This window comes from Aquila chrysaetos, chromosome W (assembly GCF_900496995.4).
Source record: "Aquila chrysaetos chrysaetos chromosome W, bAquChr1.4, whole genome shotgun sequence".
NCBI classification, from domain to species: domain Eukaryota; kingdom Metazoa; phylum Chordata; class Aves; order Accipitriformes; family Accipitridae; genus Aquila; species Aquila chrysaetos.
In genome coordinates, this window is record NC_054457.1 from 2,140,630 (window position 1) to 2,164,575 (window position 23,946).

The window sequence follows — 23,946 nt, forward strand, 5'->3', positions numbered from 1 at the left end:
TACACTGTGTTTGGTGGCACCTGGAGCTGAACACTGGCCAAAAAATGCCACGCCAGGACACATTCCATGTGGCTGCTTTTCCCAGCAGGAAAAGCAGCTAAAGCAATGCAGGGCATGTGGAGCCAGCCATACTGCACAGGAAAACAGCTGGAGCAAAGCAGTCGCGAGTCGGCTGTGGCGGCAGGGCAGCGCACGAGGGTTGGGGCAGTGCCCGGGGAGGCGGCTGGGGCAGGGCTGGGCTGGCACAGGCAGGTGGATGCCAAGGAGAGCAGCAGCGAAATGTGTGGGATGGAGCAAGGGCAGATCCAGCTGCAGGGAGTCCCTGGGCAGGAAGGACAGGACAGATCAGCCTTGGAGCAGGAAAAAGTCCTGGGGAAGCGGGGGGGGGGGGGGGGAGCAGGAAGCAGGAGGAAACTGGGGAGAAATGGGAGATCCCAGGAAAGGGAGAAACACGAAGGGGTGCAGGAGGCACTGGGCGTACTGTCACTGACAGACTGCACTTCCCTGCTCCTCTGGAGGACAGACCCCCACAGTCCCCAGGGACACCGTCCAGGCAGGGGTGGGTGCACAGGGAGAAGCAGAGCCCCACATCCACAGTATCCATCCAGCCTGGTGATGGCTGTGAGGAAAGATCCGAGCCTGTACCAATGGGGCCCATCCTGGCAGCGGCTGGTTGTATGGTGGAATTGGACCCATGACCCCATATGGGGTGGGGCTGAATATATGGGGAGATCAGATCCCCATGCCCTTGGCCCATCTGCTCAGGGACTGGGTGCTATGGGGAGGAAGAGAGTCCCGCATCTACAAGGTGCATCCGGGCAGGACCCAGAGTAGGGGAGGTTCAGAGCACTGTGTCCATGGGGTCTGTCCAAGCCGTGCACGGGAAGCTCAGGGCCCCATAGCCCATGCAGACGTGCACAGATTTGGCAGCTCGGCACCCACGGACCCTCCACAGGGGCCGGTGCATGCGGACATCATGGCGTGCGGGGTCCCCGCTGCCCACCGGTGCGGGGGGACTCCGGCAGGGCTCGGCGGTGACTGGTCCCAAGGAGTTAAGGGCTGTCCCCGCCCCAGCTCCGCCCCGCCGGTGCCAGCGGTCGGAGCGGCTGAGGCGCAGCGCCGGGCCGCGGTGGAGGTTGGGGCGCCGTCCACCTCGCGCCGCCGCCGCTAGCAACACCCGGGGGGGTGGGGGGTGGTGGCGCCCCGGCCGCGGGGCTGCCCGGCCGCGCCGCGCCCCGCCCCGCCCGGCTGGGGATGTGAATGGCGCTGGGGGTGCTTGGCGGGACCGACATGGAGTGGGAGAAGCTGCCGCGGCGGCCCGGGGAGGGCGAAGGGGAGGCGGCAGGGCCCTGGCCGGGCTGCGGGCGGCTGCGGCCCTCCTCGTACCGGGCGCTGCGCAGCGCTGTCTCCACCCTGGCGCGCATTGACGACTTCTACTGCGAGAAGATCGGGGCCGGCTTCTTCTCCGAGGTCTTCAAGGTATGCGAGGCGGGAGCGGGGATGGCGGTCCCCGAGGCATCCCGGCGGGTTTGGCCATCCCCCGGGGACCGCGGCTCCCACGCAGCCCTGACCAGGCCCTTGGTGGAGTGCGGTGGGGGTCTGGGCCCCCAGCCCCGGCAGCTGGGCGAGGTCGGGGGGGGGGGCACGAGGCGGTGCCGTGCGGCGGGGACCTGTGGTTCCGGGGAGCCTCGTCCCTGCTGGGGGTGTTATTCCTCCATCCCTCCGTGCAGGGGGAGGGGAGCACTGGCTCTGTTTACAGCCCGGGAAGGCTGAGCGCTCCGAAGCGCTGCGGCGTGCGTCGCAGAGGGGCCTCGTGGGTGGCCGGGGCGCCGGTGGGGTGGTGGGCAGCCCAGCCCCAGGGACCCCTGTCAAAAGTCTGGAGCCCCAACCCCACCAGGCCTAGAGTGTGCCTGTGGCAGGGGATGCAGGCAGTGTTTGCAGCCGGTCCGAGGTGGTTTCCAGCGTTGCTGGGCCTGCTCCAGCCTGTGCTGGGCAGGTAGGTGCGTGGTGCGCCTCACGGGAGCCTTCCGAAGGTAACCGGGTCTGGGAGAGAGGTGTGATGCTGTAGAGCAGTGCGGGGGCTGGCCCCCAGATGGGACCCCGGAGGTGCCTTTGTCCCCTGTCCTCTCTGGGACTGCCAGAGCAGGGATGCCCGTGTGTGGCCCGCACCCTGGTTAGGGGTGCATGGGTGCTGGTGGGGAGCTTGGGATCCTGACAGTGTGGCAGAGATGCATGGTGACTGTACTCTGCCAGCCCACGCACTACTACTGGGGCGCGAGGGGCTGTGCCCTGCCCCACTGCCACAGCCACCTCTGCCTCTCTGAGGGGAGGTGTGTGCATGTGTTGTTTTCATCCTTGGTGTCACTCAAGGCACTGCAAGCCATCGGGCAAATATTGCCCTTAAGCTGTGCTTCTAGTGGCTTTGTCCCCCTCAAAGAGCATCTTTGGGCTGGGCAGGACCCTCACCACCTCCCACCACAGCCGCTGAGGTCCCGGGCAGCACTGTGCTGTGTCCCCTGTGTGGGACCATGCTCCTATGTGCAGCATGGCTGGGTGGCCACGTCCCAGCAGGAACCTGGAGTCCTTTCCCAGCCCTAGTGCCATTCCCTATTCAGCAAGGAGACCCCGAGACCTGGCTCCTCTGCAGCTGCGGGAGAGGTGTCCTGTGAGGGGCTGTGACGGGTGTGCAGAGTAGCCCCTCTCCTCCATGCTCCCTCCTGCCCCTGCAGAGCCGTGGCCTCTCCGCTGGCTGGGTTCCTGCTATTGATCTCTGGCTTGGAGCATGCAGCAGCACCTTGGAGCAGAGGGAGGCATTTAATAGTGTCAGGTGTGGATATGGCTCTTTAATAATGGATGCTTCTGTGTCTTGGCCAGGCCATGGTCTCTCCTTGCCTTGCTGTTCCTGCTTCCCCAGTGTTGTGGTTTAACCCCAGCCAGCAACTAAGCACCATGCAGCCACTCACTCCTCCCCACTCCCAGTGAGATGGGGAGGAGAATTGGGGAAAAAAAGTAAAACTTGTGGGTTGAGATAAGAACAGTTTAATAACTAAAGTAAAATAAAATATAATACTAACAATAATAATAAAAATATAATAAAAATAATAGTAATGAAAAGGAATATAAAAAAAACCAAGAAAAAACAAGTGATGCACAATGCAATTGCTCACCACCCACTGACTGATGCCTGAGCAGCGATCCGCGCCTCCTGGCCAACTACCCCCAGTTTATATACTGAGCATGACGTTCTATGGTATGGAATATCCCTTTGGCTACTTCGGGTCAACTGTCCTGGCTATGCTCCCTCCCAGCTTCTTGTACACTTGCTTCCTGGCAGAGCATGGGAAACTGAAAAATCCTTAACTTAGGATAAGCGCTACTTAGCAACAACTAAAACATCAGTGTGTTATCAACATTATTCTCACGCTAAATCCAAAACACGCTGTACCAGCTACTAGTGTCGTGGTTTAACCCCAGCCAGCAACTAAGCACCACGCAGCCGCTCACTCACTCCCCCCCACCCAGTGGGATGGGGGAGAAAATCGGGAAAAAGAAGCAAAACCCACAGGTTGAGATAAGAACAGTTTAATAGAACAGAAAAGAAGAAACTAATAATGATAATGATAACACTAATAAAATGACAACAGCAATAATGAAAGGATTGGAATGTACAAATGATGCGCACACCCAGCTAGTCCCCGAGTGGCGATTCCCCGCCCCCCCTTCCCAGTTCCTATACTAAATGGGACGTCACATGGTATGGAATACCCTGTTGGCCAGTTTGGGTCAGGTGCCCTGGCTGTGTCCCCTCCCAACTTCTTGTGCCCCTCCAGCTTTCTCGCTGGCTGGGCATGAGAAGCTGAAAAATCCTTGACATTAGTCTAAACACTACTAGCAACAACTGAAAACATCAGTGTTATCAACATTCTTCACATACTGAACTCAAAACATAGCACTGTACCAGCTACTAGGAAGACAGTTAACTCTATCCCAGCTGAAACTAGGACAACTAGGAAGAAAATTATCTCTATCCCAGCTGAAATCAGGACACTCAGGCCCTGTGGGAGCCACAAAATGCTCCTTCTCCCACCTGTTGTTCATGTTCTTGCAGGGCCACTTGCATGTAGGATTTGAGGGAGCGGTGGAGCTTGGGGGGTGGGAGTGGGATCAGGCAGCAGGAGCTGATGTGTGTGCATGCCAGAGAGGAGGCAGGGACAGGAGGGGGCCAGATGGGGCTTTGTGGTCTTGCAGTGGGTTGAGTCCAAGAGCTCAGCAGGATGGTGGGGCAGGCCTGGGATCTGAGCTGGAGTTTGGCTGCCTGAGCTTGCGAGGAGGATGTAGCTTGGCAGGGCAGTGCAGGACCCATTTTCCTCCCACCTCCCTTGTTCCTGCTGTGCTTTACATGGCCGTGGGCACTCGCGGCTCCCTCTGTGTGGCTGCTGGGTCCTGCCTCATTCCAGCCTTAGTGGGCATGGGGGACGGGGAGGGGACCTGGACATCTGTGTCCCTACCCAGGTGGCTCAGCTCTGGTGCGCAGCCGAGCCAGGGCCAGGCGGGGTGCTGGGGTACTGGCATGAGCATCTGACTGTGTTCCCAGCGTTAAAGCCAAAGGGCTCAGCGTCTGAGCCCTGGTGTCCCAAGTTTGCCCCTGGGTTGAGCCTTAGCCTGCTCCAGCCAAGCATTTCTCTTGGGAAGGCTGTCCAGAGTGGATGGGAGACACCAGTGATGGAAAGCTGCCCTTTTCCATGGGGGTTGTTCCCTGCCAATCCCCCTCTGTGCTGTAGAGCTGGGCCATTTCCCTCTGGAGCAGCTGGTTCCTATTGCCTTTCCCTGCATGACTGCAGAGGCACCAGGCCCACCCGTTTTCTCAGGTACACGGACATTGCAGTGAGCTGCCTCTTCATCTCCGATAGACTGAGCAGATTGAGCTGGGTATGTTTGTGCTAGACATTTTCTCTAGCCCTTAAACCACTGCTGCATCTCTTCCCCAAATCCTTCTCTTACTTTCCCGTGTGTGGTCTGCAGCAGACGCGGGGGCTGCGGGCAGTATCCTGGCTTCACTCTCCCAGGGGCTGTATCCAGAGGTCTTCGTTTATCCAGCTCTGCCCCTTATGCTCTGCTGTTGGACGTCCTCCCAGAGACGCTACTTCTCAGGGTGCAGCCCTTCAGTGTGCTCAGCCCAGCGCCCCATTTCCATGGTGCCAGGGTGGAATTAGCAGCTCCCTGTGCTGCCGCCTGCCCGTCTCTGCTCACTTCCTTGCCAACCTTTGAGATTTTTCATTTATTCCCAATTTACCAGTGCAACTAATGACACAAGTCCCTCCCTCTTATCTGCTACCCTTCATCAGTGGACCTTGCCTTGTTTTACAAAGGAGAGTGGGGCAGCGTGACACAGACAGCACGAATGGGGAAACTAAGGCAGGTGGGGAGGAAGTGAATTTGCCAAGGTCAGCCAGCCACGGCAAGGCCAGGAGCAGCCCTGGCCCCGCTGCCACCACTCAGGAGCCCCGGGCGCTGGAAACACATTGTGCTGACTAGCCCGGGACCCACTGGCACCTCTCCTGCGCTGTCACAGGGTGTGCTCCGGGCTTGCCGGTGAGGGCTGGTGATGCCCCACCACCATGGTGCAACGCCAGCACTGCCCTGGCTCCCGCTGTGCCTGCAGTGCCACTCCTGAGAGCGTGGGAGGTGAGGGCTGCTGATGCTCAAGCGTTCATCAGGAGCAGGTGTTGCGTGCCCTGCTACTTTCACTTCCCCAGAGGAAGTCTGTCTTGACTGATTCTGCTTTTTCTGTGTGATGAGCAGGTTTTCCAGTCCTGCCTAGTAAAAGACCTGTTGCACTATTGGGATTCCTGCAAGCTATGGATGGGATTACCAGTGGTGTTGCTAGCTCCCTTACCTGCCCTCCTGTCTTTCCCCGCTGGGCTCCCCGGGGGTGAGGGGTGCAAGATGATGTCCCTGCGTGACTGTGCCTTGCCTGCACTGAGCTGGGGCAAGGGGATGTGTGCTGAGTGGGGTGATATGTGAGCCTGGTCCCGGTGAGGGGTGCAGGGGGGGCTGGCTGCTGAGACCCCCCAGGTTGGGGGGTGGCGGGTGGGGGCTTTGCCCTGTGTCTAGACGGGAGCGTGGGATGTAGGGAGGGAGCAGGCCGTCTGCTCACTCTGATTAGCATGCTCTTTAAATAAGACTCTAATTTCCACTGTTAAAAGAGCTCAGATCCCTTGTGCCCAGGCTGGGGCTGCAGCCAGCCCCGTCCCATCCCCCAGCCCCACATGCTGGCAACAGATTCGATGGGGATCGACGCACCGTGGCACCCCCACTCGGCTGCAGTACCCCCACTCGGCGGCCTGACAGAGGGGCCATGCAGGGTGCTGGGGGGCATCGGCGAGGGCTTGCCTGGCTCCTGGGTGGGTGCCGGCAGCTTGTCCCCCCCACCCTGCACCCTGGTGGGGCTGCCCGGCTGAACTCAGCTCCGGGAATGTGCTGAGATTCCTGGGCACCATGCCAGAGCATGGAGAGGCAAGGGGGAATGTGGTCCTGCCCGGGGAGGCTCCGCTGCCCATTCCCTTCCCCGGATGGCGACTGGGAAGGAAGCCCCCTTAGCACGGGGCTGTGTCCCACCTGGGGTTGTGGTTTGCTCCCTCCTCTGCTACATCTGCTTCTGGAGGAGGGTGGCTGGGGCGCTGGGCTGGCGCTAGCACCTGGCCAGACTGGGTAAACTGGCCAGCGCAGGGAGCCCAGGGGAGCGTAACCCCTTTCCTGCTGACCCGGGCAGGTGGTGTCCTTGAGCCACAGAGCATGCAGGGGAGACAGTAGGACGGGGCCTCACAAACGAGCTCAGGGTGCTGGATACCCTTGTTACAGATGCACGACTAACCAAATCCAACAGGTGTTAAAACTCAGATTTATTCTTCAGCAAAAGTTAGTTAGAAGTCCGGTAACATTTTATAAAACCACAGGCTCAATGATGTAAAGACAATTAATACTACACGGCCGACTTAAGAATCCCCAAGATTTAAAGTGATGGCTCAAAATGCGCGTATCGCTCACCTAAAAGCTGAGGGCTCTCTCCCTCGAGGAGTTACCTGGGGCGGTGCCCCGACCCGAGGGGGAGTCCCCGACTGCAGGCCCGCTGCTCCGAGGAGGACTGTCAACGTGTCCTCCGGCGGGACCCCGTTTATACCCCTGTTGAATCTGACCTGTGGTCATTTAATCCCTATTGGCCAGGAGGGTCACCTCGGTGTACCTGGCGCATCTCAATTGGCCAGTTCAAATTTCAACCTGCAGCCTCCAGGGTTTCCTTCCCCTTCTCCCTTCTGGAGAAGTTTTGTTTCCTGCTGGCAGGATGGGGGGGGGGGGGAATGTACTGCCACAACCCTCGAGGAGGCCGTGCCCCATGTGCGTTGGGCTGGGGCTGTCCTGGGAGCCCCTGGAGCCCTCCCTGTCCCTGGGGATGGAGTCCTGGAGCAGGGCACCACTGTGCCGGCTGGGGTCCCTGGGAGAAATCCCAGGGAAGGGGCTTTTACCAGGCCTTCCCTCCCCCAGGCTGCCTCTCTAGGATTAAGGTGTTAGCCATCGTACAGCTGCACTTGGACCTGACCCAGCCTATTGCAATGACAGAAGACTTATTAATGAGGAATTAAGCCACGGGCACGTCCCGGCTATGTGGGGCTGAGCCAGTGCCTGCCGGGGGCTGTTACCTGATGCATGGACACTGCTGCTGGCGGGGACCCGGCCAGCCCCACCGTGCATGGCCACCAAGTGCCAGCGCTGTGCGTGCTGCCCAGCGTTCCCATCGTGGGCACGTGGTACTGGAGCCTCACCGCCCCCAGCCATCCTGGCAGGGCTGAGCCTGCCTGCGCCATTGAGCCAGGTCCTGGTGCCTGGCAGCTGCTGTTGCCAGCCAAACCAACTGAGCCAGTCCTGCCAGCCCCACGCAGCGTAGGAAGGCAGTGCTGCCGCTGGGCGAGCTGGGTCAGAAGCGCTGGGCTTTGCCAGGCAGCACCCAGCACCAGGGGCTTGGCGGGGCTGGGGGGTCCCGCTAGCTTTGTCCGTGGGGCCAGCAGTGGGGTGCTCCCGGGTAGGTTCTGGCCTGGGCTGGGCTGGGACTCTGCAGGGAGCTGGAGGGGCCAAGGGAGACCCTGCCTACCCTGCTTTGGCCAGGCAGGTCCCCTCCTTAAAGCACACACAGCCACTGGGGCCAGGCTGGGAGCCCCATTTCTGTGACTGGTACTGCCTCCAGCTGCCCCGGGTGGAGGGAAAGCAGGGATGGTGGAGATGGTGTGGGGATGCCCTTTGCCCTGCCCACTGGTGCAGGTGTGGGCAGGGAGCCCCTGGGCACCGGGATGGGACTGACAGTGGTGCCAGGCGCTGCAGGTGATCGGGTGGGGTGAGCCGGGTGGTGGGCATGGGGAGGACCTGGGGTGCCATTGAATGGGGCGCCCTGGGTGCACACAAGGCTGGAGGAGTGTGCTCCCTGCAGCAGGGACTGCACCGTCACTCTGGGAGCCCATGTGCTTTGTCCAGTGCTCAGCGAGGAGGAGGCAGGCTGGGGGTCCCAGCAGGCTGGCTGGAGCTGGCCGGGAGGTGACAGGTGTAACTGGAGCGGGGTGCCCACAGGCAGGTGGCTGCTGAATTATTCAGAGCCTCTCCATGAATTCAATGAGCTGATGGTGGCACGAAGGGGTTGGCCTGGCTATTGCCTCTTGCTTCCACTCTGCCTGGGGCTGGTCTGGCCTTGGTGCACCCAGATGTGAAAAGGGATCTTCATAAACACCTAATTTCCCCCCAGGCCCTTTGGTGGCAGGGAGCTGTTGCCCATCCCCTGGGTATTGGGCACTGGACAGGTCCCCATCTCGGTGTGCACCCCAGGATGCTCCCTGAAGCAATGCCTGCTGTGGGGTGGGAAGAGAGCCCTGGAGGGCCCAGCACACCAGCCTCCGCCCCCTATGATGGGGACAGGCCAAACTGAGAGCAGGATGGGGGGCACTGGGGACCCTGCCTCCAGCCAGCCCCCTGTGTTTTGCCTGGGGAGGCGATCCCTGGGGCGTGGGAGTGTGAGGTGGGCCAGGGACTGGCACCAGCACAGCAGCTTCAACCAGCATTGACTAAAAAGGAGAAGAGTGGGGAGCTGATGGCAGCGCCAAGGAATGCTTGTGCCTCTGTGCATGGCTCGGTGTGTGCCAGGAGGCAGCTGGGACCCACCAGGGTGTCTTCCCCCCCCCGTCTGCTGCTTTGGGGGGGTCCCATCCCACCACCAGCGCCTGCTCAGGAGGGGACCCCCAGTGCTGGCTTAGACCCCTGGCGCGGTGCTGGGGCAGGGGATCCCGTGTCCGTCCCTCGCCCTGCACACGCCAAGGGCTGCTGGAGGACAGGGGTGTCCATGCTTGGCCATGCTCCCAGCTGCTGTTCCTGGTGGGGGGCCAGGCCCCCAGCTCACATGACAGTATCAGACTGGGGATAGCTAAATATACAGTCTTGTCTGAGCGCCGTGCCTCATGGGGCTGGGGTCATGCACCAGGGCAGCGTTGGCCACCCCTGGGCCTGGTTCGGGGGCGATGTGCCCCCTCTGTACTCCACTCCATGCTGGTGGGGTCTGGCTGAGTGGTACTGACCTGAAAAAGCTCTCCCTGGTGTTCCCCAATTCTTCACCTGCCTGTCCTTGCAGCGGGGTTGGGGTCATGGCTTGCAGGAGCTGCCATTGCTTCTCCGGGAGGGCTGGGCAGTGTAGTGTGGTGGGGGGAGCACAACAAGCAGGATGCCCTGGGGAGGATGGGGTTGTGTGTCATCAGCATTGGGGATCCTTGGGGTGCTGCTGTGCTGGGAGAGCCCCCTCCTAACCCTAGCAGTCCCTGAGGTGCCCCATGCCTCGAGTGTGTGGGGTGCTTAGCTCCAACCTCTAGGGCTGGGGGTGGGCGCCGGGTGCAGGCTGGCATCTGGGGGGGGCTGTGGAGACATGTGGGGCTCAGCCACCCCTGTACCCCCCTCCAGGTGCAGCACCGCCAGTCTGGGCAGATCATGGTGCTGAAGATGAACAAGCTGACCAGCAACCGGAGCAACATGCTGCGGGAGGTGCAGCTGATGAACCGCCTCTCGCACCCCAACATCCTCAGGTAGGACCTGCTCCTCCACTTCCATCCCCAGTCGGCACTGCTACCAGGGCTGGGCAAGCTCCTGGGGCTGGTTCCCGCTGCAGCCATCCTCAGGTCCCCTCTGTCTCACAGGTTCATGGGGGTATGCGTGCACCAGGGACAGCTGCACGCGCTGACGGAGGTGAGTGGGGCGACAGCCACGAGTCTCGGGGTTCCTGCGGGTAGGACCTGGGGAGGGGATGGCAATAGCTATGGGGACACTTTCTCAGCCAGTGGCACATGTGCAGGGTAAGGTCTGCTGGGGGGGCTGTGCCGTGGGGTGGTTGGAGGATGCATTGGGGTGAGAGATGGGGATCCAGCTTTACGGGAGGGAGGGGGATGCAGTGATGCAATGGCCCAGCTCTTCCCATCAGTACATCAACGGTGGGAACCTGGAGCAGCTGCTGGACAGCCCTGTGCCCCTCTCCTGGTCCATGCGTGTCAAGCTGGCCCTTGACATCGCCCGTGGCCTGCACTATTTGCACTCCAAGGGCATCTTCCACCGCGACCTCACCTCCAAGGTACGGGGCATTCTGCTGCCCTCGTTGTCCCGTACCCATGTTGCTGCCTGGGCACAGCTGGCTGGGGAGCAGGAGGCTGTGCTGTGCCTGGGGCATCCCGGGAGCAGTGGCTGGTGAGGCAGGGCTGGCGTGACGGTGTGACAGGAGTCCTCCTGTGCCCCCAGAACTGCTTAGTGCGCTGCGAGGCCAACGGCTACACGGCTGTGGTGGGTGACTTCGGCTTGGCGGAGAAGATCCCCACCTACAGGTGCGTGGGCAGCGTCCACCTGTCCATCCCTGTCCTTGAAGTGGGGGGTTTACAGCCCACTTGGAGCAGGAGCTGGGGAGGGATGGACATTTGGGGTGCAGCTAGAAGGGCAGGGATGGGGGACGGTGGGGGTGGTCCCCATCAGTGGGGACTTATTGGACAGATGGACACATTTGGGACTGGCTAGGAGGGGATGGAGAAGGGGATGGTGTGGGTGGGGAGACATGAGTTCATGGGGTGCGTGGAGGAGGGTTGACCCAGGAAGGGAGATGGAGATGGCAATTCAGGCTGCCCCAGCAGGAGGGTGGGAGGTGGGATGGGGCAGGGGCCTGCAGGCGGCCCCTGACGTCCCGCCATGTCCCTCAGTGAGGGCAGTGAGAAGGAGCCACTGGCCGTGGTGGGCTCCCCGTACTGGATGGCGCCTGAGGTGCTGCGAGGGGAGATCTACAACGAGAAGGTGATGTGCCGTGGCTGCTGCGTGCGGGGCTTTATCCAGGCTTGCACTGCTGGTGGTTTGCAACATTTATGGCCTTGGGGGTGGTTGGGCACACGGGGGGAAGGAACTGGGCATCCCTCAGGAGCAAGGTGGCAGGGCCCCTGGTGTAGCTCCACGGGGAGGAGGGAGGCTGTGGGTTTACAGAAGGGTGGGCATGTTGCCTTGGGGCTGCAGCCCCCCCCCCCCCCAGTGACTCCCTGCTCTCTGCAGGCTGATGTGTTCGCGTACGGCATCATCCTGTGCGAGACCATTGCTCGTGTCCCCGCTGACCCCGACTACCTGCCCCGCACCGAGGTGACTCCCTGGGACGGGGATGGGGAGGGAGGCCAGCAGGCAGTGGCACCACAGCTGGGGCTGCTTCACCAAACTAGGGGGACCATCCTCCTGCACGGGGCAGAGCCCCATGTGCAGGAGTTGCTCCACGTTTCAGGGCAGGGGTGCTGTGTCCCAAATGTCTCCTAGCGGCAGGTGCTGCTGCCCAGGGAGGGATGCTCTCTGATGATAACTTGTCCTCGGAGCCCAGAGTCAGCCCGGGTGGGAGAAAGGGGACGGTTGGATTCAGGCAGAGAGCAGGAGGGATCTGTGTCCCAGCATCCCCCAGCCTTGACCCAACTTGGGGTGCTGCCAGGTCTGCAGCCCTGGGTGACGTGCAGTCAGTGCAGTGCGTGGGGGAGGCCAGGCCACCCTGGGTCCCCTGAACTATGTGGTGCCCCGGGGAACCCAGCCTCACTCTTCCTCCTTTCCCTGGCGCAGGATTTTGGCCTGGATGTCACCACTTTCCGCACCATGGTGGGAACTGACTGCCCAGCGGCCTTCCTCCAGCTCGCTTTCCACTGCTGCAGTGTGAGCCTCCCATCTCCACTGTCAGGGCAGCTGGGCAGGACAGGCAGCTTTGCCTGCGCAGGGGGAGAGGCAGGGAGCTGCCTTTGCTGGGCAGGGTGCCCTGGGGTGCTGGGGGGGCTGCAGACCTCACAGGGAACCCCTCCTGCCTGCAGATGGAGCCTACCTCCCGCCCCTCGTTCCTGGAAATCATGCAGTGCCTGGAGAGCGTCCTGCAGCACCAGCCAGGTGCCGAGGGCACTGGGGCCACCCTCTTTGGTGGCGGGGAGAGCCTGCCTGCGCCTGGGACAGCGGCTGCACTCAATGGTATGTGGGCACCCCAAGGACAGGCCATAGGGGTGTGCAAGGAGGGGGGCTGTGGGGTGTCCCATCTTACCCTGGCAGCAGCCATCAGGGAAGGAGACAGGGGTTGCACGAGGTCTGCAGGATGGAGCCAATCGCTGTTTCCCCCCTGGGGTGCACCCCTGGGTTGTTGGGTGCCCGGCACCCTGTGGCACCCTGTGCCAGTAGCTGCTGGCAGCTGGTGACTTGCTCCTGTGCCTGTGCCCAGGGGTAGCCAGGAGGGCAGCCGGCCACACTGAGCAGTTGCCCCTGTGCAAGCTGGGGACGCAGCACCTGCAGCCGGACCAGCGCCTGTCCCGCAGCCAGTCCGACATGTTCCCCCCCAAATCGCCCACCCTACTGTGGCCGCTGGAGCCTTACAGCAGGGCCAGGACCAAGGAGCCACCACCCCGTGTCAACCCTTTCTCCCAGCGCGAGGACCTGAAGGGAGGGAAGACCAAGCTCTTCGACATGCCGAGCAAGTCGATCATCTCGCTCACCTTCAACCTGCCACCCTCCGCCCCGGTCCAGCTCAGCACCCCTGTGACGCCTGAGCCCACCGTGGAGGTGCAGTGTGACTTCTTGGCCCCCACTGCCATCCCCCGCAAGTGCTGCTCGCTGCCTGCCTCCCCTGAGCTGCCCTGCCGATGGGGCCTGGTGCTGGGCGTAGGGTCCCCCTGTCCCACCACCAACCCCCAGCCCCCTGCCCTCCTCCTCCCACCGGCTTGGGGACAAGCCTCCCCCCCCCAGCCCCGGGGCAGAGGAGCAGATGGACTACGGCCCTGACAGCCCTGAGCTGCCACAGCCCCCCCCCGCCACCCCCCAACAGCAACTTCATCCACACGGCAGCCTCGGGCACCCAACCCTGGCAGCCAGAGCCACGAGCCCCCAATGGGCTCCTCTTCAACAACAGCCATGTGGTGGTGAGCAAACCCCTGGCTTGGGGCAGCAGGCTGGAGCGTGGCTTCTCTGAGCTCAGTATCCCCTGCGCGGCAGCGCTGGAGCAGATGGAGCATGTAGCCATGCTGCCCGGGCATGGCTCCAGCACTGTGCTGGAGCAGGACGAGGTGCTGCCCTGCCTTGGCTGCTGCCTAGGTCCCTTCAGCTTCACCTCCATCTGCCACTGGCTGGCACCCAGCCCACCCCGCTACCAGAACCTCAACTGTGAGGCTAAGAGCCTCCTATGTCACGACCGGGGCCCCCACCAGAAAGCCCCGGGGCCAGTGCTGGCGGAGCCCAGCCTGAAGCTGCCAGAGGTACAGTCCTAGGGCCGGGGACCCCTGGGGAGCAGGGCTGCATCTGGCCACCCCTTGGACCCCCCTGCAGCCACAGCACCGGGCAGGTGCAGAAGCCTGGCACATCCCTGTGGTCTGTCCTCACTTGCTTGGCACTTGGTGGCCACTGGTGATCAGAGTGCCCCGTGCTATGGCCACCATGGTGCTGCTCAGGCACCTGTCCTGCTGGGATCAGCCTCGGGGGTGTGTGGGGAGCCCCAGGGGCAAGCTGGGTCCCTGCCAGGGACTGAAGTGCAATAACACCCCCGCCCCGGGCACGCTCCAGTGCTGCCCCAGGCAGCAAGGCTGGTCCCCCACAGGGACCCCGGGGCTCAAGCCCTGGATGCAGGACCCCTCTTCCCCAAAGGCTCACCCCTCTGTGGGCTCTCGCCAAGGGGCGTGCAATGAGCCGGGAGCCCCCCCCATGGCCCCCCAGGCCATGGGTTGAGCAGGGCTGGGGGCAGAGGGGTCAGTGTGTCTATGTGTGTGTTGGGGGACCCTGTGGGGCTGGTGGGTGTCCCCATGCTTCCTCACAAGCGTGGGGAGCACACCCAGTCCCTGACATGGGGAGAGACGTGCAGGGGGCTGGGAGAGGGGCAATGCCCATGGGGCAGTGCCCAGGGAGGATTGCCAGTACTGGGGTTGCCCCCTGCCTGCCCAATGGTGGGTGCTGAGCCAGCATGGCACCCCATGTCCCCCTGGCACACGGGGTCAGGAGCGGGGTGCTGGCAGATGGGCCAGGGTGCCATCCTGCCTGGCATCCTACCCCAGAGCCTCCCAGGTGGCTGGGGGGGGGAAGGGGCTGGTGGACAGCGTGGCCAGGCTGCCCAGCCCCTGGCAAGGGTGGGAACCGGCTTTCCTCCCTCCTGCACAATGCACTGGTGAATGCAAAACTCTTGTGGGTTTTTTTATTATTATTATTATTAATAATTGCTAGTAATATATACCCAGCTTATTTAAAGTGTTCAATAAAAACTGAATGTCCCAGCGACCCAGGCTGCTGCTTCTGTCTCTCGGATGCATGTTGGATGGGGAGGGGACCCCCACCCCAGAGGGTGGCATGGGCTTACCCAGGGCTTCTGGGGTCCCCTCTCGGGGAACATGAGCCAGCCTGGCTCAGCCCCAGGTCTTAATGCCCCCAAAGTGACCATTTCAGTTGAAATGGCTTCAGTCAAATTCCCATTTATTATTTAGATTTGTTGGGTTTGTGCCCTCGAGTCTGTGTTTGTGATGGCACACAAGAAAGTAAAGAGCAGACAAGCTATGTCTCTTTATTGCTACAAAGTGGGTTCAGCCAGCAGACAAGACAGAATGACACGTGCCACCTCCAAAACGCCTGCCTTTAACACCCTTTTGCTCTTCAAGCAAGCTAATTCACATAGCAATTAATCAACTATATATGGCATGCACGACCCCATAATAAACTGACAGCATCTTCGCCTGGTTGAACATGACTTCCTCTGCTCTTGCCTGGCTGCAATGTTACATCAGGGCTATTTTGCTTAATCTTCACATGTGCATGTGTGTAGTAACTATTTAAAGTCCTGATGATTTGTCTCGCAAAGTGTCAGTCCACTGCAAGTGCTGGAGTTGCTTTTGCTTTTGAAAGGCACTGTCACATAGTACAATCCTAAAGGTCACTGCTCTACTTCCTAATTAGCAAAAAACCCTCAACTGCCAGCACAGGCGCCGGCCAGTTCAGGTGCAGCTTCTCTCCTTTGCCAAGGCTGCTGCTTGCTGGGTTGCCTGAAAGCCAGGGCCAAGCTGCTCCTGGGATGGGGCCAGGCAGAAAGTCCCTGCCGTGGGGAGTGGACCTGGCCAGGTGTGGGGCTGTGCCGTCCCCTGCTCCCGCGTCCTCTCATCCCCGCACCACAGCTCGCTCCATGCTGGGTCTGTTGCACAGCTGCAGTGCTGAGCATCAGGGCTTGCTCTGCTCTGCAGCTGGGTCCAGGCTCCCCATGGTGTGCCAGCCCCTGTGCTCAGGAAGACCCAGTGTATCCTGTGCAGGTGTGGGGCTGAGCTGTGGGGCCTGTACCACTCTGCTAAAGCATGTCGGCTGGGGGGGGAACAGTCACTGCCACCACCTCCCCCAGCCTGCGTGATGCCCGAGCATCACTGTGGCCAGGGGAGCAGGCGGGAAGGACCCAGGTGGCCCCTGGACAGGGATCTTCAAGAGGGAAGGGGGTTGCTTGCATGGATGGGACATCCCAGGCAAGGGTGCAGCAAGGCTGAAGCAGAGGCAGCATGGGGCACAGGCGCTGCAAGGGAAGGCAGAGGGTGAGGGTGAGGTGCCGTCCAGCCTCCCCCACATGCAGTGAGACTGGGAAGGCAGTTTGCAAAGGGGTTTCCCCCATCTTGCCCTTTTGCTGCCCCACAGCTTGAGAGAGGGTCTCTTGAGCTACCGCAGACCAGGGGCTGCATGGGGATGTGCCTGCATCCCTCTCCCTTTCCTGCCAAGCCAGGAGTCAACATGCCCCACGCAGAGGCTCAGGCTCCCCACTTTCCTCCACACACACCCCATGGGCTCCATGTACCCCAGGGCACGGCAGAGCCTGGCGTGGGCACACTCACCGCAGTGGTGCCAGGGCCAGTGGCCATCATCATATGAAAGGGGAGCTTGGCCCCACTGCCTTCTCGCAGATCCAGAGGTGCAGGTCATCAGGACTGGCGCACTGGGTGGGTTTGATGTTCCCGTGGCTTATTATGGCACAGGACCCATTCAACTTTGACTGCCATGGCCTGGATGGGGAAATGGCACATCAGGGGGCTGCCACCACCCTATCCACCATCCCCTGCTGAGGGCTGCAGGCATCCAGGGCCACCAATGGGTTCCCTCTTGCACGCTCACTGGGGAGGGGCTGAATGCCACAGTCAAAGGGGGGATCCCACAGTCAAAGGGGGGATCCCCCAGTCCTCCCTTACTGATTTCACAAGCTGAAGCCTCAGCGGATGCATCCCTGCCCTCCCTTGGACAGGCTGAGAAACCCCTCTGCCTGAGGTTTGCATTACTTGAGACTCCCTTTAGCCTCCCCCCCACTTGAATCTCAGCCTTGTGGCTGGGGGATATTTCTTCCCTGCAGCGCCCAGTGGTGGGGAGACCCTGGTCCTCCCCAAGGGCACATGGATGGCTGGAAGAGCTGCCCATCTGGCAGCTGCAGTGCTGCCCTGGGCCGTGGGGGTGAGGATGGAGGGGCAGGCAGTGAGCAGGGGCTGGGCACCCAGCACCGGGGCCAGACATGTCTGTTCCTCCCCACTGCTCTCAGACACCACAAGAGGAAGCTGTGGCGAGCTGGGGAGGGGGTGCACATGGTGGGGAGGAGCCCAGGACTCTCTGCAGGTGGGAAGGCTTGATTTCCCCTTGAGGAGGGACCAGGGAGGCATGTGGGTGATAGAGATGGTGCTCGAATGCTTTGTTTAGACCCCAAATAAAACTTGTGGTTTCTTTTGTCCCCTCTCGCTGCCTCCTGCTCACGCAAGTCCTGAACATGCCCCCCAAGGCTTGACTGTCCCTTTGTACAGCCTTTGAGCATCTCATCACACCGCTGCACCTGCCTCCCCTTGGCCTCAGCTGCTTTGATGCTCTTTGTTGCCCAGTGCTTGTGTCCAGGACTGGGTACCATTGGGTTTTAAAACGCTTCCTAAAGCCGTGCTGGAGGAGACGGGGTTTCGGCAGGAGGCTGTGCCATCAGGTACCTTTCGTAAAGGGAACCATCCACCCAGAACCAGGCGTCCGAGACCCCCTCGCTGTCCGGGTCCCCTTCTTCCAGCCAGCCGTAGTCGTACCAGGGGAAGCTGCTCTTCTGCAGCCCAATCCAGTATGGGATGTCTGCATTCTTCGGGAAGGTCTGGGGAAGGGGAAAAAGGGCCTTTTCATGGCTTTTCCACAGCGTCTACAGACTGTGGTGTCTGCGGGGGGTGGCCGTCTCCCCAAGGAGCCCCTGGGGCCAGAGCTCCATGGGGCAGAACAGCTGAGCAGCCCCAGTGCCCCACTCCAGCCTGGGCAGCATCCAGGGGTGCCAGAGCCTCTCCACCCCACATCCACCACCAGCGATGTGCTCCAGTGATCAGCCTTGCACCCTCTGATGTTTTGGCAGGGTAGGGGCCCCCAGAGTGGTGCTGGCCCACCTAGGGAGCCCAGGGCTGGATGCACCAGCTCCTGCCCTCAGCTCCCCCAGCACCCTACCGGCATGGTCCAGCGACTCCAGGATTTGGTGACCAGGAGCTGGGAATATTTCTTCTCACACTCATCTCTGCTGTCCTCCCATGTCTTCTTCTCCGATGAAATGAAGAGGCACTTGCCCCTGTACAGCAGCCAGCCTGAGGGGCAGCAGTCTGGGGGCAGGGACACAGCTCAGGTGCTTGCTCAGCCACAGATGCCCGGGGGGGGGCCCAGCCTGGACCAGGAACAGCCCCCACATCTTCCCAGCAGACATCACAGGCTCAGCCTCTGCTCCAGGCATAGCTTCAGCCTTTGGACCACCCCATCCCCACCATGTGGCCAAAAAGCCAGTGCCCGTGCTTTGGCACTGCATCTGCTGAGGGATGATGGGGTCCCCTGGGGCACCCCATCCCTGGTCCACCATTGCCCTACCTATAGCCATGCAGGAGCGCAGGATGGCCACAGTGCTCTCACTGTTGTTGAGCTTCCCCTGCACCTCCTGCATCTCCTTCTCCGTCTTCCCCAGGACACCCATGACACGCGCCAGCTCGGCGTTCAGGCTCCCCAGCTCCAGCTGGCTGCTGTTGCTCTCCCGCCATGCTCGCTGTAGCTCCGCTCTGGCCCACGCCAGCTCCAGCCGTGTCTGCTCCAGGCTCTGCTCCCGTGCACTCACCTCCTGCGAGAGGCGGCCCCACTCGGCCGCATGCTCACGGGAGGCATCCCGCAGGCTGCGGGTGACCTGATAGTCTGGAGACAGGCTGGGTGAGCTGGGGCATGGGGATGGGACAGCCTGGGCAGGGGGACACGGGACTGACTCTGCTCAGGGGGTAATGTGGGCATGGCTGGGTCAGGCAGGGCAGGGCAGGGCAAGGCAGGGAGGTGTCCATGCTGGATGGGAAAGGATGGGAAAGACATGGCAGGGAAGTGCATGGTCAGGAGCTGGGCAGGACCTGGCAGGGGAGAGCAGGGCAAGGCAGGACAGGGTGTAGGAGCAGACAGAGCAGGGCAGGGACAGGAAGAGTGCAGCAATACGAGGCTGGACAAGGCCAGGAAGGGAAGGGAGCAGAAAGGGAGAACAAGGTGGGGAAGATGGATGATGGGAAGCAAGGGAGGCACCCATGACATGCAAGGGATACAGGACAGCATGGGGCAGAGGGACCTAGCCCCAAGCAACATGTGCGGGCATCCCTCTATTCACCCACTTATTCACCCGCAGCACCCACCCTAGCCCAGCTGCCTCCCTCTCCCTGTGCTGCCCAGCCACCCCCAGCCCCAACAGTGCCCACCCCCCCCCCGACTCACAGCAAGCCCCCAGGGCCACAGTGGCCACCAGCAGCAGCAAGCAGGTTGCCAGCAGCCCCACAGGGATGCACCAACGCCGGGACCAGTGCCCTGCAAGACACAACCGACCACGGGCATCACCTGCTGCCACCCCCAACTGGAAATTAGGAAACCCCTGGCAGCCCCCAGACCTCCTGCCTGCAGGCAGCAGAATGGCAGTGTGATGGCACAGGTGGCACAGTGTATGTGCTTCCTCTCTTCAAGGATGGGAGCGGGAGCACCCTGAAACACCACCCACTGCCCGTGCCAGGACCTCCCCAGGTCCCCTGGGCTCCAGTTGGGCACTCACCTGGGCTGGGCTGGGCCCCGTCCCCATCCTGCCCCACTGGCACCAGCTGCACATTCTCGTAGGGGCTCTCTGCTTCGTCCATGCCGAGGGCTGTTGGAGGAAGGCAGGGGAGAGTGGCTGAGTCCATGGGGCTGGGCATGGTGGGGGCATCGGGGGCATTCCCGTGGGCTCTCACCTGCCTCCAGCACCTGGTTGGCCATGCTCCGTCCCCCCATCACCTTGGCAAACCTCAGGTCAGCATAAACCACACTCTGGGCCATGTGGGCAAGTGCTGGGCAAGCCCTAAGCCCTGCTGGCTCCTGCCCTGCTGGCTCCCACCCTGCCTTTGGGATGCCTTTCAGGGATGGTCCTGCTCCCCAGTGATTGTGCTCTCAGGGTTGCAAAGGAGAAGTGCAGCTGGCTTCTGCAGAAGCAGAAGTTTGCTCTGAGCTGTAGCAGATGGGATCAGAGACACATGGCTGTGGGGACCAGCACCCTCTCATTGGTCCCAGTACCTCTGGTCCGTCCCCTCACACACCCCAGAAGTGCTCACAGTCCCCCTGGGCACACGTCAGGGCCAAGGCAGTGCAACCTGAGGTCAGGGCACTGGCAGAGCAAGGACAGACCCAAATCCCCAGGCCAGGGGAGAGCTGGAGGAGAGCAGGGCCAGCCTGGACACAGGAGCACATTGCCCTGGGGCCAGCCTCGTGGACAGCTGAAGGTCTCTGTGGATGCAGATTTCCCCTCCCAGCCTCTGGGAATGGGAATTTCCCCATGATGTAGCTTGTGCCACTGCTTCTCATCCTCTCTCTGGTCCCCTCCTAGAGGACCCTGGCTCTGGTATCACTCCAAACCCCCACCAGAGAGATGCAGAGAGCAATGACACCTGCTTTGCCTTCCCTTCCTGTCCTGGTTTCGGCTGGGATAGAGTTAATTTTCTTTCTAGTAGCTGGTATAGTGTTATGTTTTGGATTTAGTGTGAGAAGAATGTTGATAACACACTAATGGTTTCAGTTGTTGCTAAGTAATGTTTAGTCTAAAGTCAAGGGTTTTTCAGCTTCTCATGCCCAGCCAGCAAGAAGGCTGGAGGGGCACAAGAAGTTGGGAGGGGACACAGCCAGGGCAGCTGACTCAAACTGGCCAAAAGGGATGTTCCATGTGAAGTTATGTCTTGTATATAAACTGGGGGGAGTTGGCCTGGGGGGAATCACTGCCCGGGAACTAACTGGGTATTGGTCGGCGGGTGAGCAATTGCATTGTGCATCACTTATTTTGTATATTCCAATTCTTTTATTATTATTATTGTAATTTTATTATTATTATCATTATTATTTTCTTCCTTTCTGTCCTATTAAACTGTTCTTATCTCAACCCACGAGTTTTACTTTTTTTTCCCGATTCTCTCCCCCATCCCACTGGGTGGGGGGGAGTGAGTGAGCAGCTGCATGGTGCTTAGTTGCTGGCTGGGGTTAAACCATGACACTTCCCCAGACCACAGCCCCAGCACTCACAGCATCTCCTCTTTGGTCCCAACCTCCAGCCCATCAGCATCTCAGAGGCCTCTAGTGAACCACATCCAGAGAAAGGCACATTTCAGAGAGGGGCACTGAGCTCCGGACTAGCTGGACACAGCCAGTTCCTGGGACAGGACTGGAGGTGTGCAGGGGTGCTGATGGAGCACAGCATTGAAAGACTGCTCTCCATCATCTCTACAAGAGCAGAAGTACTTCATGACTGGAGAAAGGCAAAAATCATGGCCAACTTCAAGAAGGAGGTTTGGAAAGCTAAAGGTTGAACAGCTTCCACCCAGTCCCCAGGAAAGAGATGGGGCACGACCTGGGCACGTGGTGGTCCAGGCCCAGGAAGGACATGGTAGTGGCTGGGGGGAGCCCAGTGGGATTTACCAAGGGCAAGTGGTGCCTGCCTGACCTGCCTGCCTGCTGCCACATGGGAGCACTGGGCTGGGGATGAGGGAAGAGCAATGGGGGCCATTTATTGTGACCCTTTGAGGTCTGGGACATGGTTCCCATGGTCTCCTTACTGGCAGAGTGGGGAGATGTGGCCAGGAGAAGGGGAGAAGAGCAAGAGCTCAAGCTGCAATGTGGAAACTCCTTTTAGGCATTAGGGCAAACATTTCTGCACAACAACAATGCTCAAACCCCAGAGCAGAGTATGGAGAGGGGGAACCTCCATCCTGGATGGGGCCAGCCCCAGAGCGACCTGTTCCCACATTGAAGTCAGCCCTTCTCTCCCCTGTCCCAGGGATTTGGGTTGGTTCTCGGTATGCTGAGCCCTGCAGCTCTGCCATGGCCCAGTGCCCCAATCCCGAGCTGCAATGCCCCGCCATGGTCCCAGGGGACCCTGAGTGGTTTTGGGGCATGGAACGGGACAGGATGGCAGCGCTAGGACCAATGGCATGGCGCCGGTCCCCACGGCTGTGCTTTCCTGTCCCATCTTCCGCACCTCACAGCAAACTTCTTCTGCAGAATCCGGCCACACTTCTCCTTTGCAGCCCCGAAAGAGGGGGCGACCGCGGTGGAGCAGGAGTCATGGGGGCGGTCGGGGCAACCTGGGGCGTGGTCTACGCCGACCTGAGGTTTGCCTCGGCTCCGCCGCTCACCGCCCCCGCCTGCCCCGCAGCGCCCTCCGAGGCCGAGAGCCCCTAGGAGAACGTGCAGCTGGGGCCGGTGTCCGTGGCAACCAGCCCAGGTGAGAGCCCGGCTGCGGCCGCCACCATGGGGAGGATGGGTTGGGGGGGGCACTGGGCGGCGGCAGCGGGGATGCAGGGTGATGCCTGTGGCCGCTCATCTCTTGCAGAGCGCTGGCCCCGGCGGCAGCGCGTCCCCGCAGGGCTGCTGGCAGCCAGCCTGCTGCTGCTGGTGGTGGCCACCGCGGCCTTGGGGGCTTGCTGTGAGTCGGGGCGGGGGCCGCGGGGCAGCTGGGGAGGGGGCACCAGGAGCGGGTTTGGAGCTGGTTGAGGGCCGGGCTGCTGGGGGGCAGTTTGGGCCAGAGGGTGCCCAGGGATAGGGGCCCCGGGGTGGCGTTGCTTCTTGCTTGGCCGTCCTGAGCTGCCTTCCCACTGCCTTCTCATTGCCTTCCTATTGCCTTGTGGCACCACGAGCCCTGGGTGCTGGTCCTGGCAGGCTGTGGGGTGGAGCACAGCCGGCCCCAGGGCTCCCAGGCACCAGGTGGGTGCTGGGCATGGGGCAGGCAGTTGACAGCTTCTCTCCCCCCAGCATTTTGTGCAGGCACCTGGTGCCACATACTGGATTAGAGAGAGATATCAAAATCATAATGATAAATCTGAGGGGCTGGATGAGAAGCCGTCTAAAGAGTAAGTTGGTCCATCTTGGCCACCTGCACCTCTCCCACCTTTGCCAGCCATGGGTAGAGGTGCTGGGCACTGCCCAGGTGTCTGTCCCAGCCATGGGGCCAATGCTTGGGCATGGGCAGTGCTCTGGCCTTCCTGCTCAGACTAAGGGGCCCTGGGGCTGCAGCTGCGTGGGGGGCACAGCGGGGCTGGCAGCAGGCTGGGAGCATGGTGGTGGCACCTCTTATGCGCTCCTTCCCTTCTAGGAATGATTGGCTTGCCCACTGTGCAAAAACAGCCTCTGGGAAGATAAGCTGCTCCTTCCATTTTCCATGGATCTGTGAACAGCCCCCAAATCTGAGCAACCCATCCAAGTCCCTCTTTCCTCTCCCGGTCCAGGGGTTGATTCTGAGACCCCCTCTCCATCACAGGACTGAGGGACAGGAACTGGGGGTGCACAGCAAAGACACCCTTCCCCTCCTGCACAGCCACATCCCTGCACACCATTGCCTCAACCACACTGCAAAGCTCTGGGGAGACAGGTTGGGAAAGGTGGTGTCTGCATTTTAAAACAAGACTTATGGAAAAGAGACTGTATTTCTGTGTCACACACTCACATCCATGTTTACATCCCCTGCCCTCCAGCCCCGGCTCCCACGACCCAGGGAGGGGATGCTGGTACCGAGCCCTGCTCACCTCTGCTGCCTTCCTCTGAGGCTGGTGACCATGCGCTGGTTTGGGAGGTGCCTCTTGCACCTTGTGAAGCTGGGTATGATGGTGCCATTGGTGTCTCCAAGCTGTCCCCCTCGTGGAGTCCTTTGGTTTTGCTGTCTGCCCCTTGCCACTGTCGCTGGCTCCTGTCCTGCCCTTTCTCCTCCCTCCATCGCCTGCCCTCGGCCACAGCCTGTCCTAGGGTTGAGCTTTGTTATTCTGGTCAGAGAAGAGCCTTGATCCTGAGAAGAAGATGGAGCATGTCCTCCTGGGCATGTGATGGTTCAGGGAGGACATGGTGGTGGCTGGGGAGAGCCAGGCAGGATTTACC

The 23,946-nt window shown here is 61.1% G+C and overlaps 2 protein-coding genes across 2 annotated transcripts; one reads left to right on the forward strand and one right to left on the reverse strand.

The window, feature by feature from the left end:
- The first annotated feature begins 1,097 nt into the window (after positions 1-1,097).
- On the forward strand, positions 1,098-14,817 carry LOC121232776 (dual specificity testis-specific protein kinase 1-like). The gene is given in 12 exon segments (XM_041121215.1): positions 1,098-1,479; positions 9,988-10,109; positions 10,221-10,269; positions 10,502-10,648; positions 10,813-10,895; positions 11,262-11,352; positions 11,602-11,685; positions 12,145-12,234; positions 12,387-12,537; positions 12,782-13,308; positions 13,310-13,369; positions 13,371-14,817. Coding segments are annotated over 12 exon segments (2,073 nt in total). The 5' UTR covers positions 1,098-1,260; the 3' UTR covers positions 13,821-14,817.
- A 1,036-nt stretch (positions 14,818-15,853) lies between these two features.
- LOC121232796 (B-cell differentiation antigen CD72-like) lies at positions 15,854-19,986 on the reverse strand. Its single transcript, XM_041121267.1, has 7 exons — positions 19,791-19,986; positions 19,616-19,705; positions 19,288-19,377; positions 18,418-18,732; positions 18,010-18,158; positions 17,520-17,671; positions 15,854-16,565 (listed from the first exon to the last, which is right to left on the reverse strand). The coding sequence occupies exons 1-7, from the start codon at positions 19,873-19,875 to the stop codon at positions 16,427-16,429; spliced, it is 1,020 nt and encodes a 339-aa protein (XP_040977201.1). The 5' UTR covers positions 19,876-19,986; the 3' UTR covers positions 15,854-16,426.
- Positions 19,987-23,946: the final 3,960 nt, after the last annotated feature.

Excerpts from the sequence above, each read along its gene's own strand:
- LOC121232796 (XM_041121267.1), bottom strand. The coding sequence starts at position 19,875 with ATGGCCCAGAGTGTGGTTTATGCTGACCTGAGGTTTGCCAAGGTGATG. Across the intron at positions 18,733-19,287 it reads TGTGGCCCTGGGGGCTTGCT|ACTATCAGGTCACCCGCAGC; the intron begins GTGAGTCGGGGG and ends GCCTGTCTCCAG. Across the intron at positions 18,159-18,417 it reads GCGCTCCTGCATGGCTATAG|ACTGCTGCCCCTCAGGCTGG; the intron begins GTAGGGCAATGG and ends CCCTGCCCCCAG.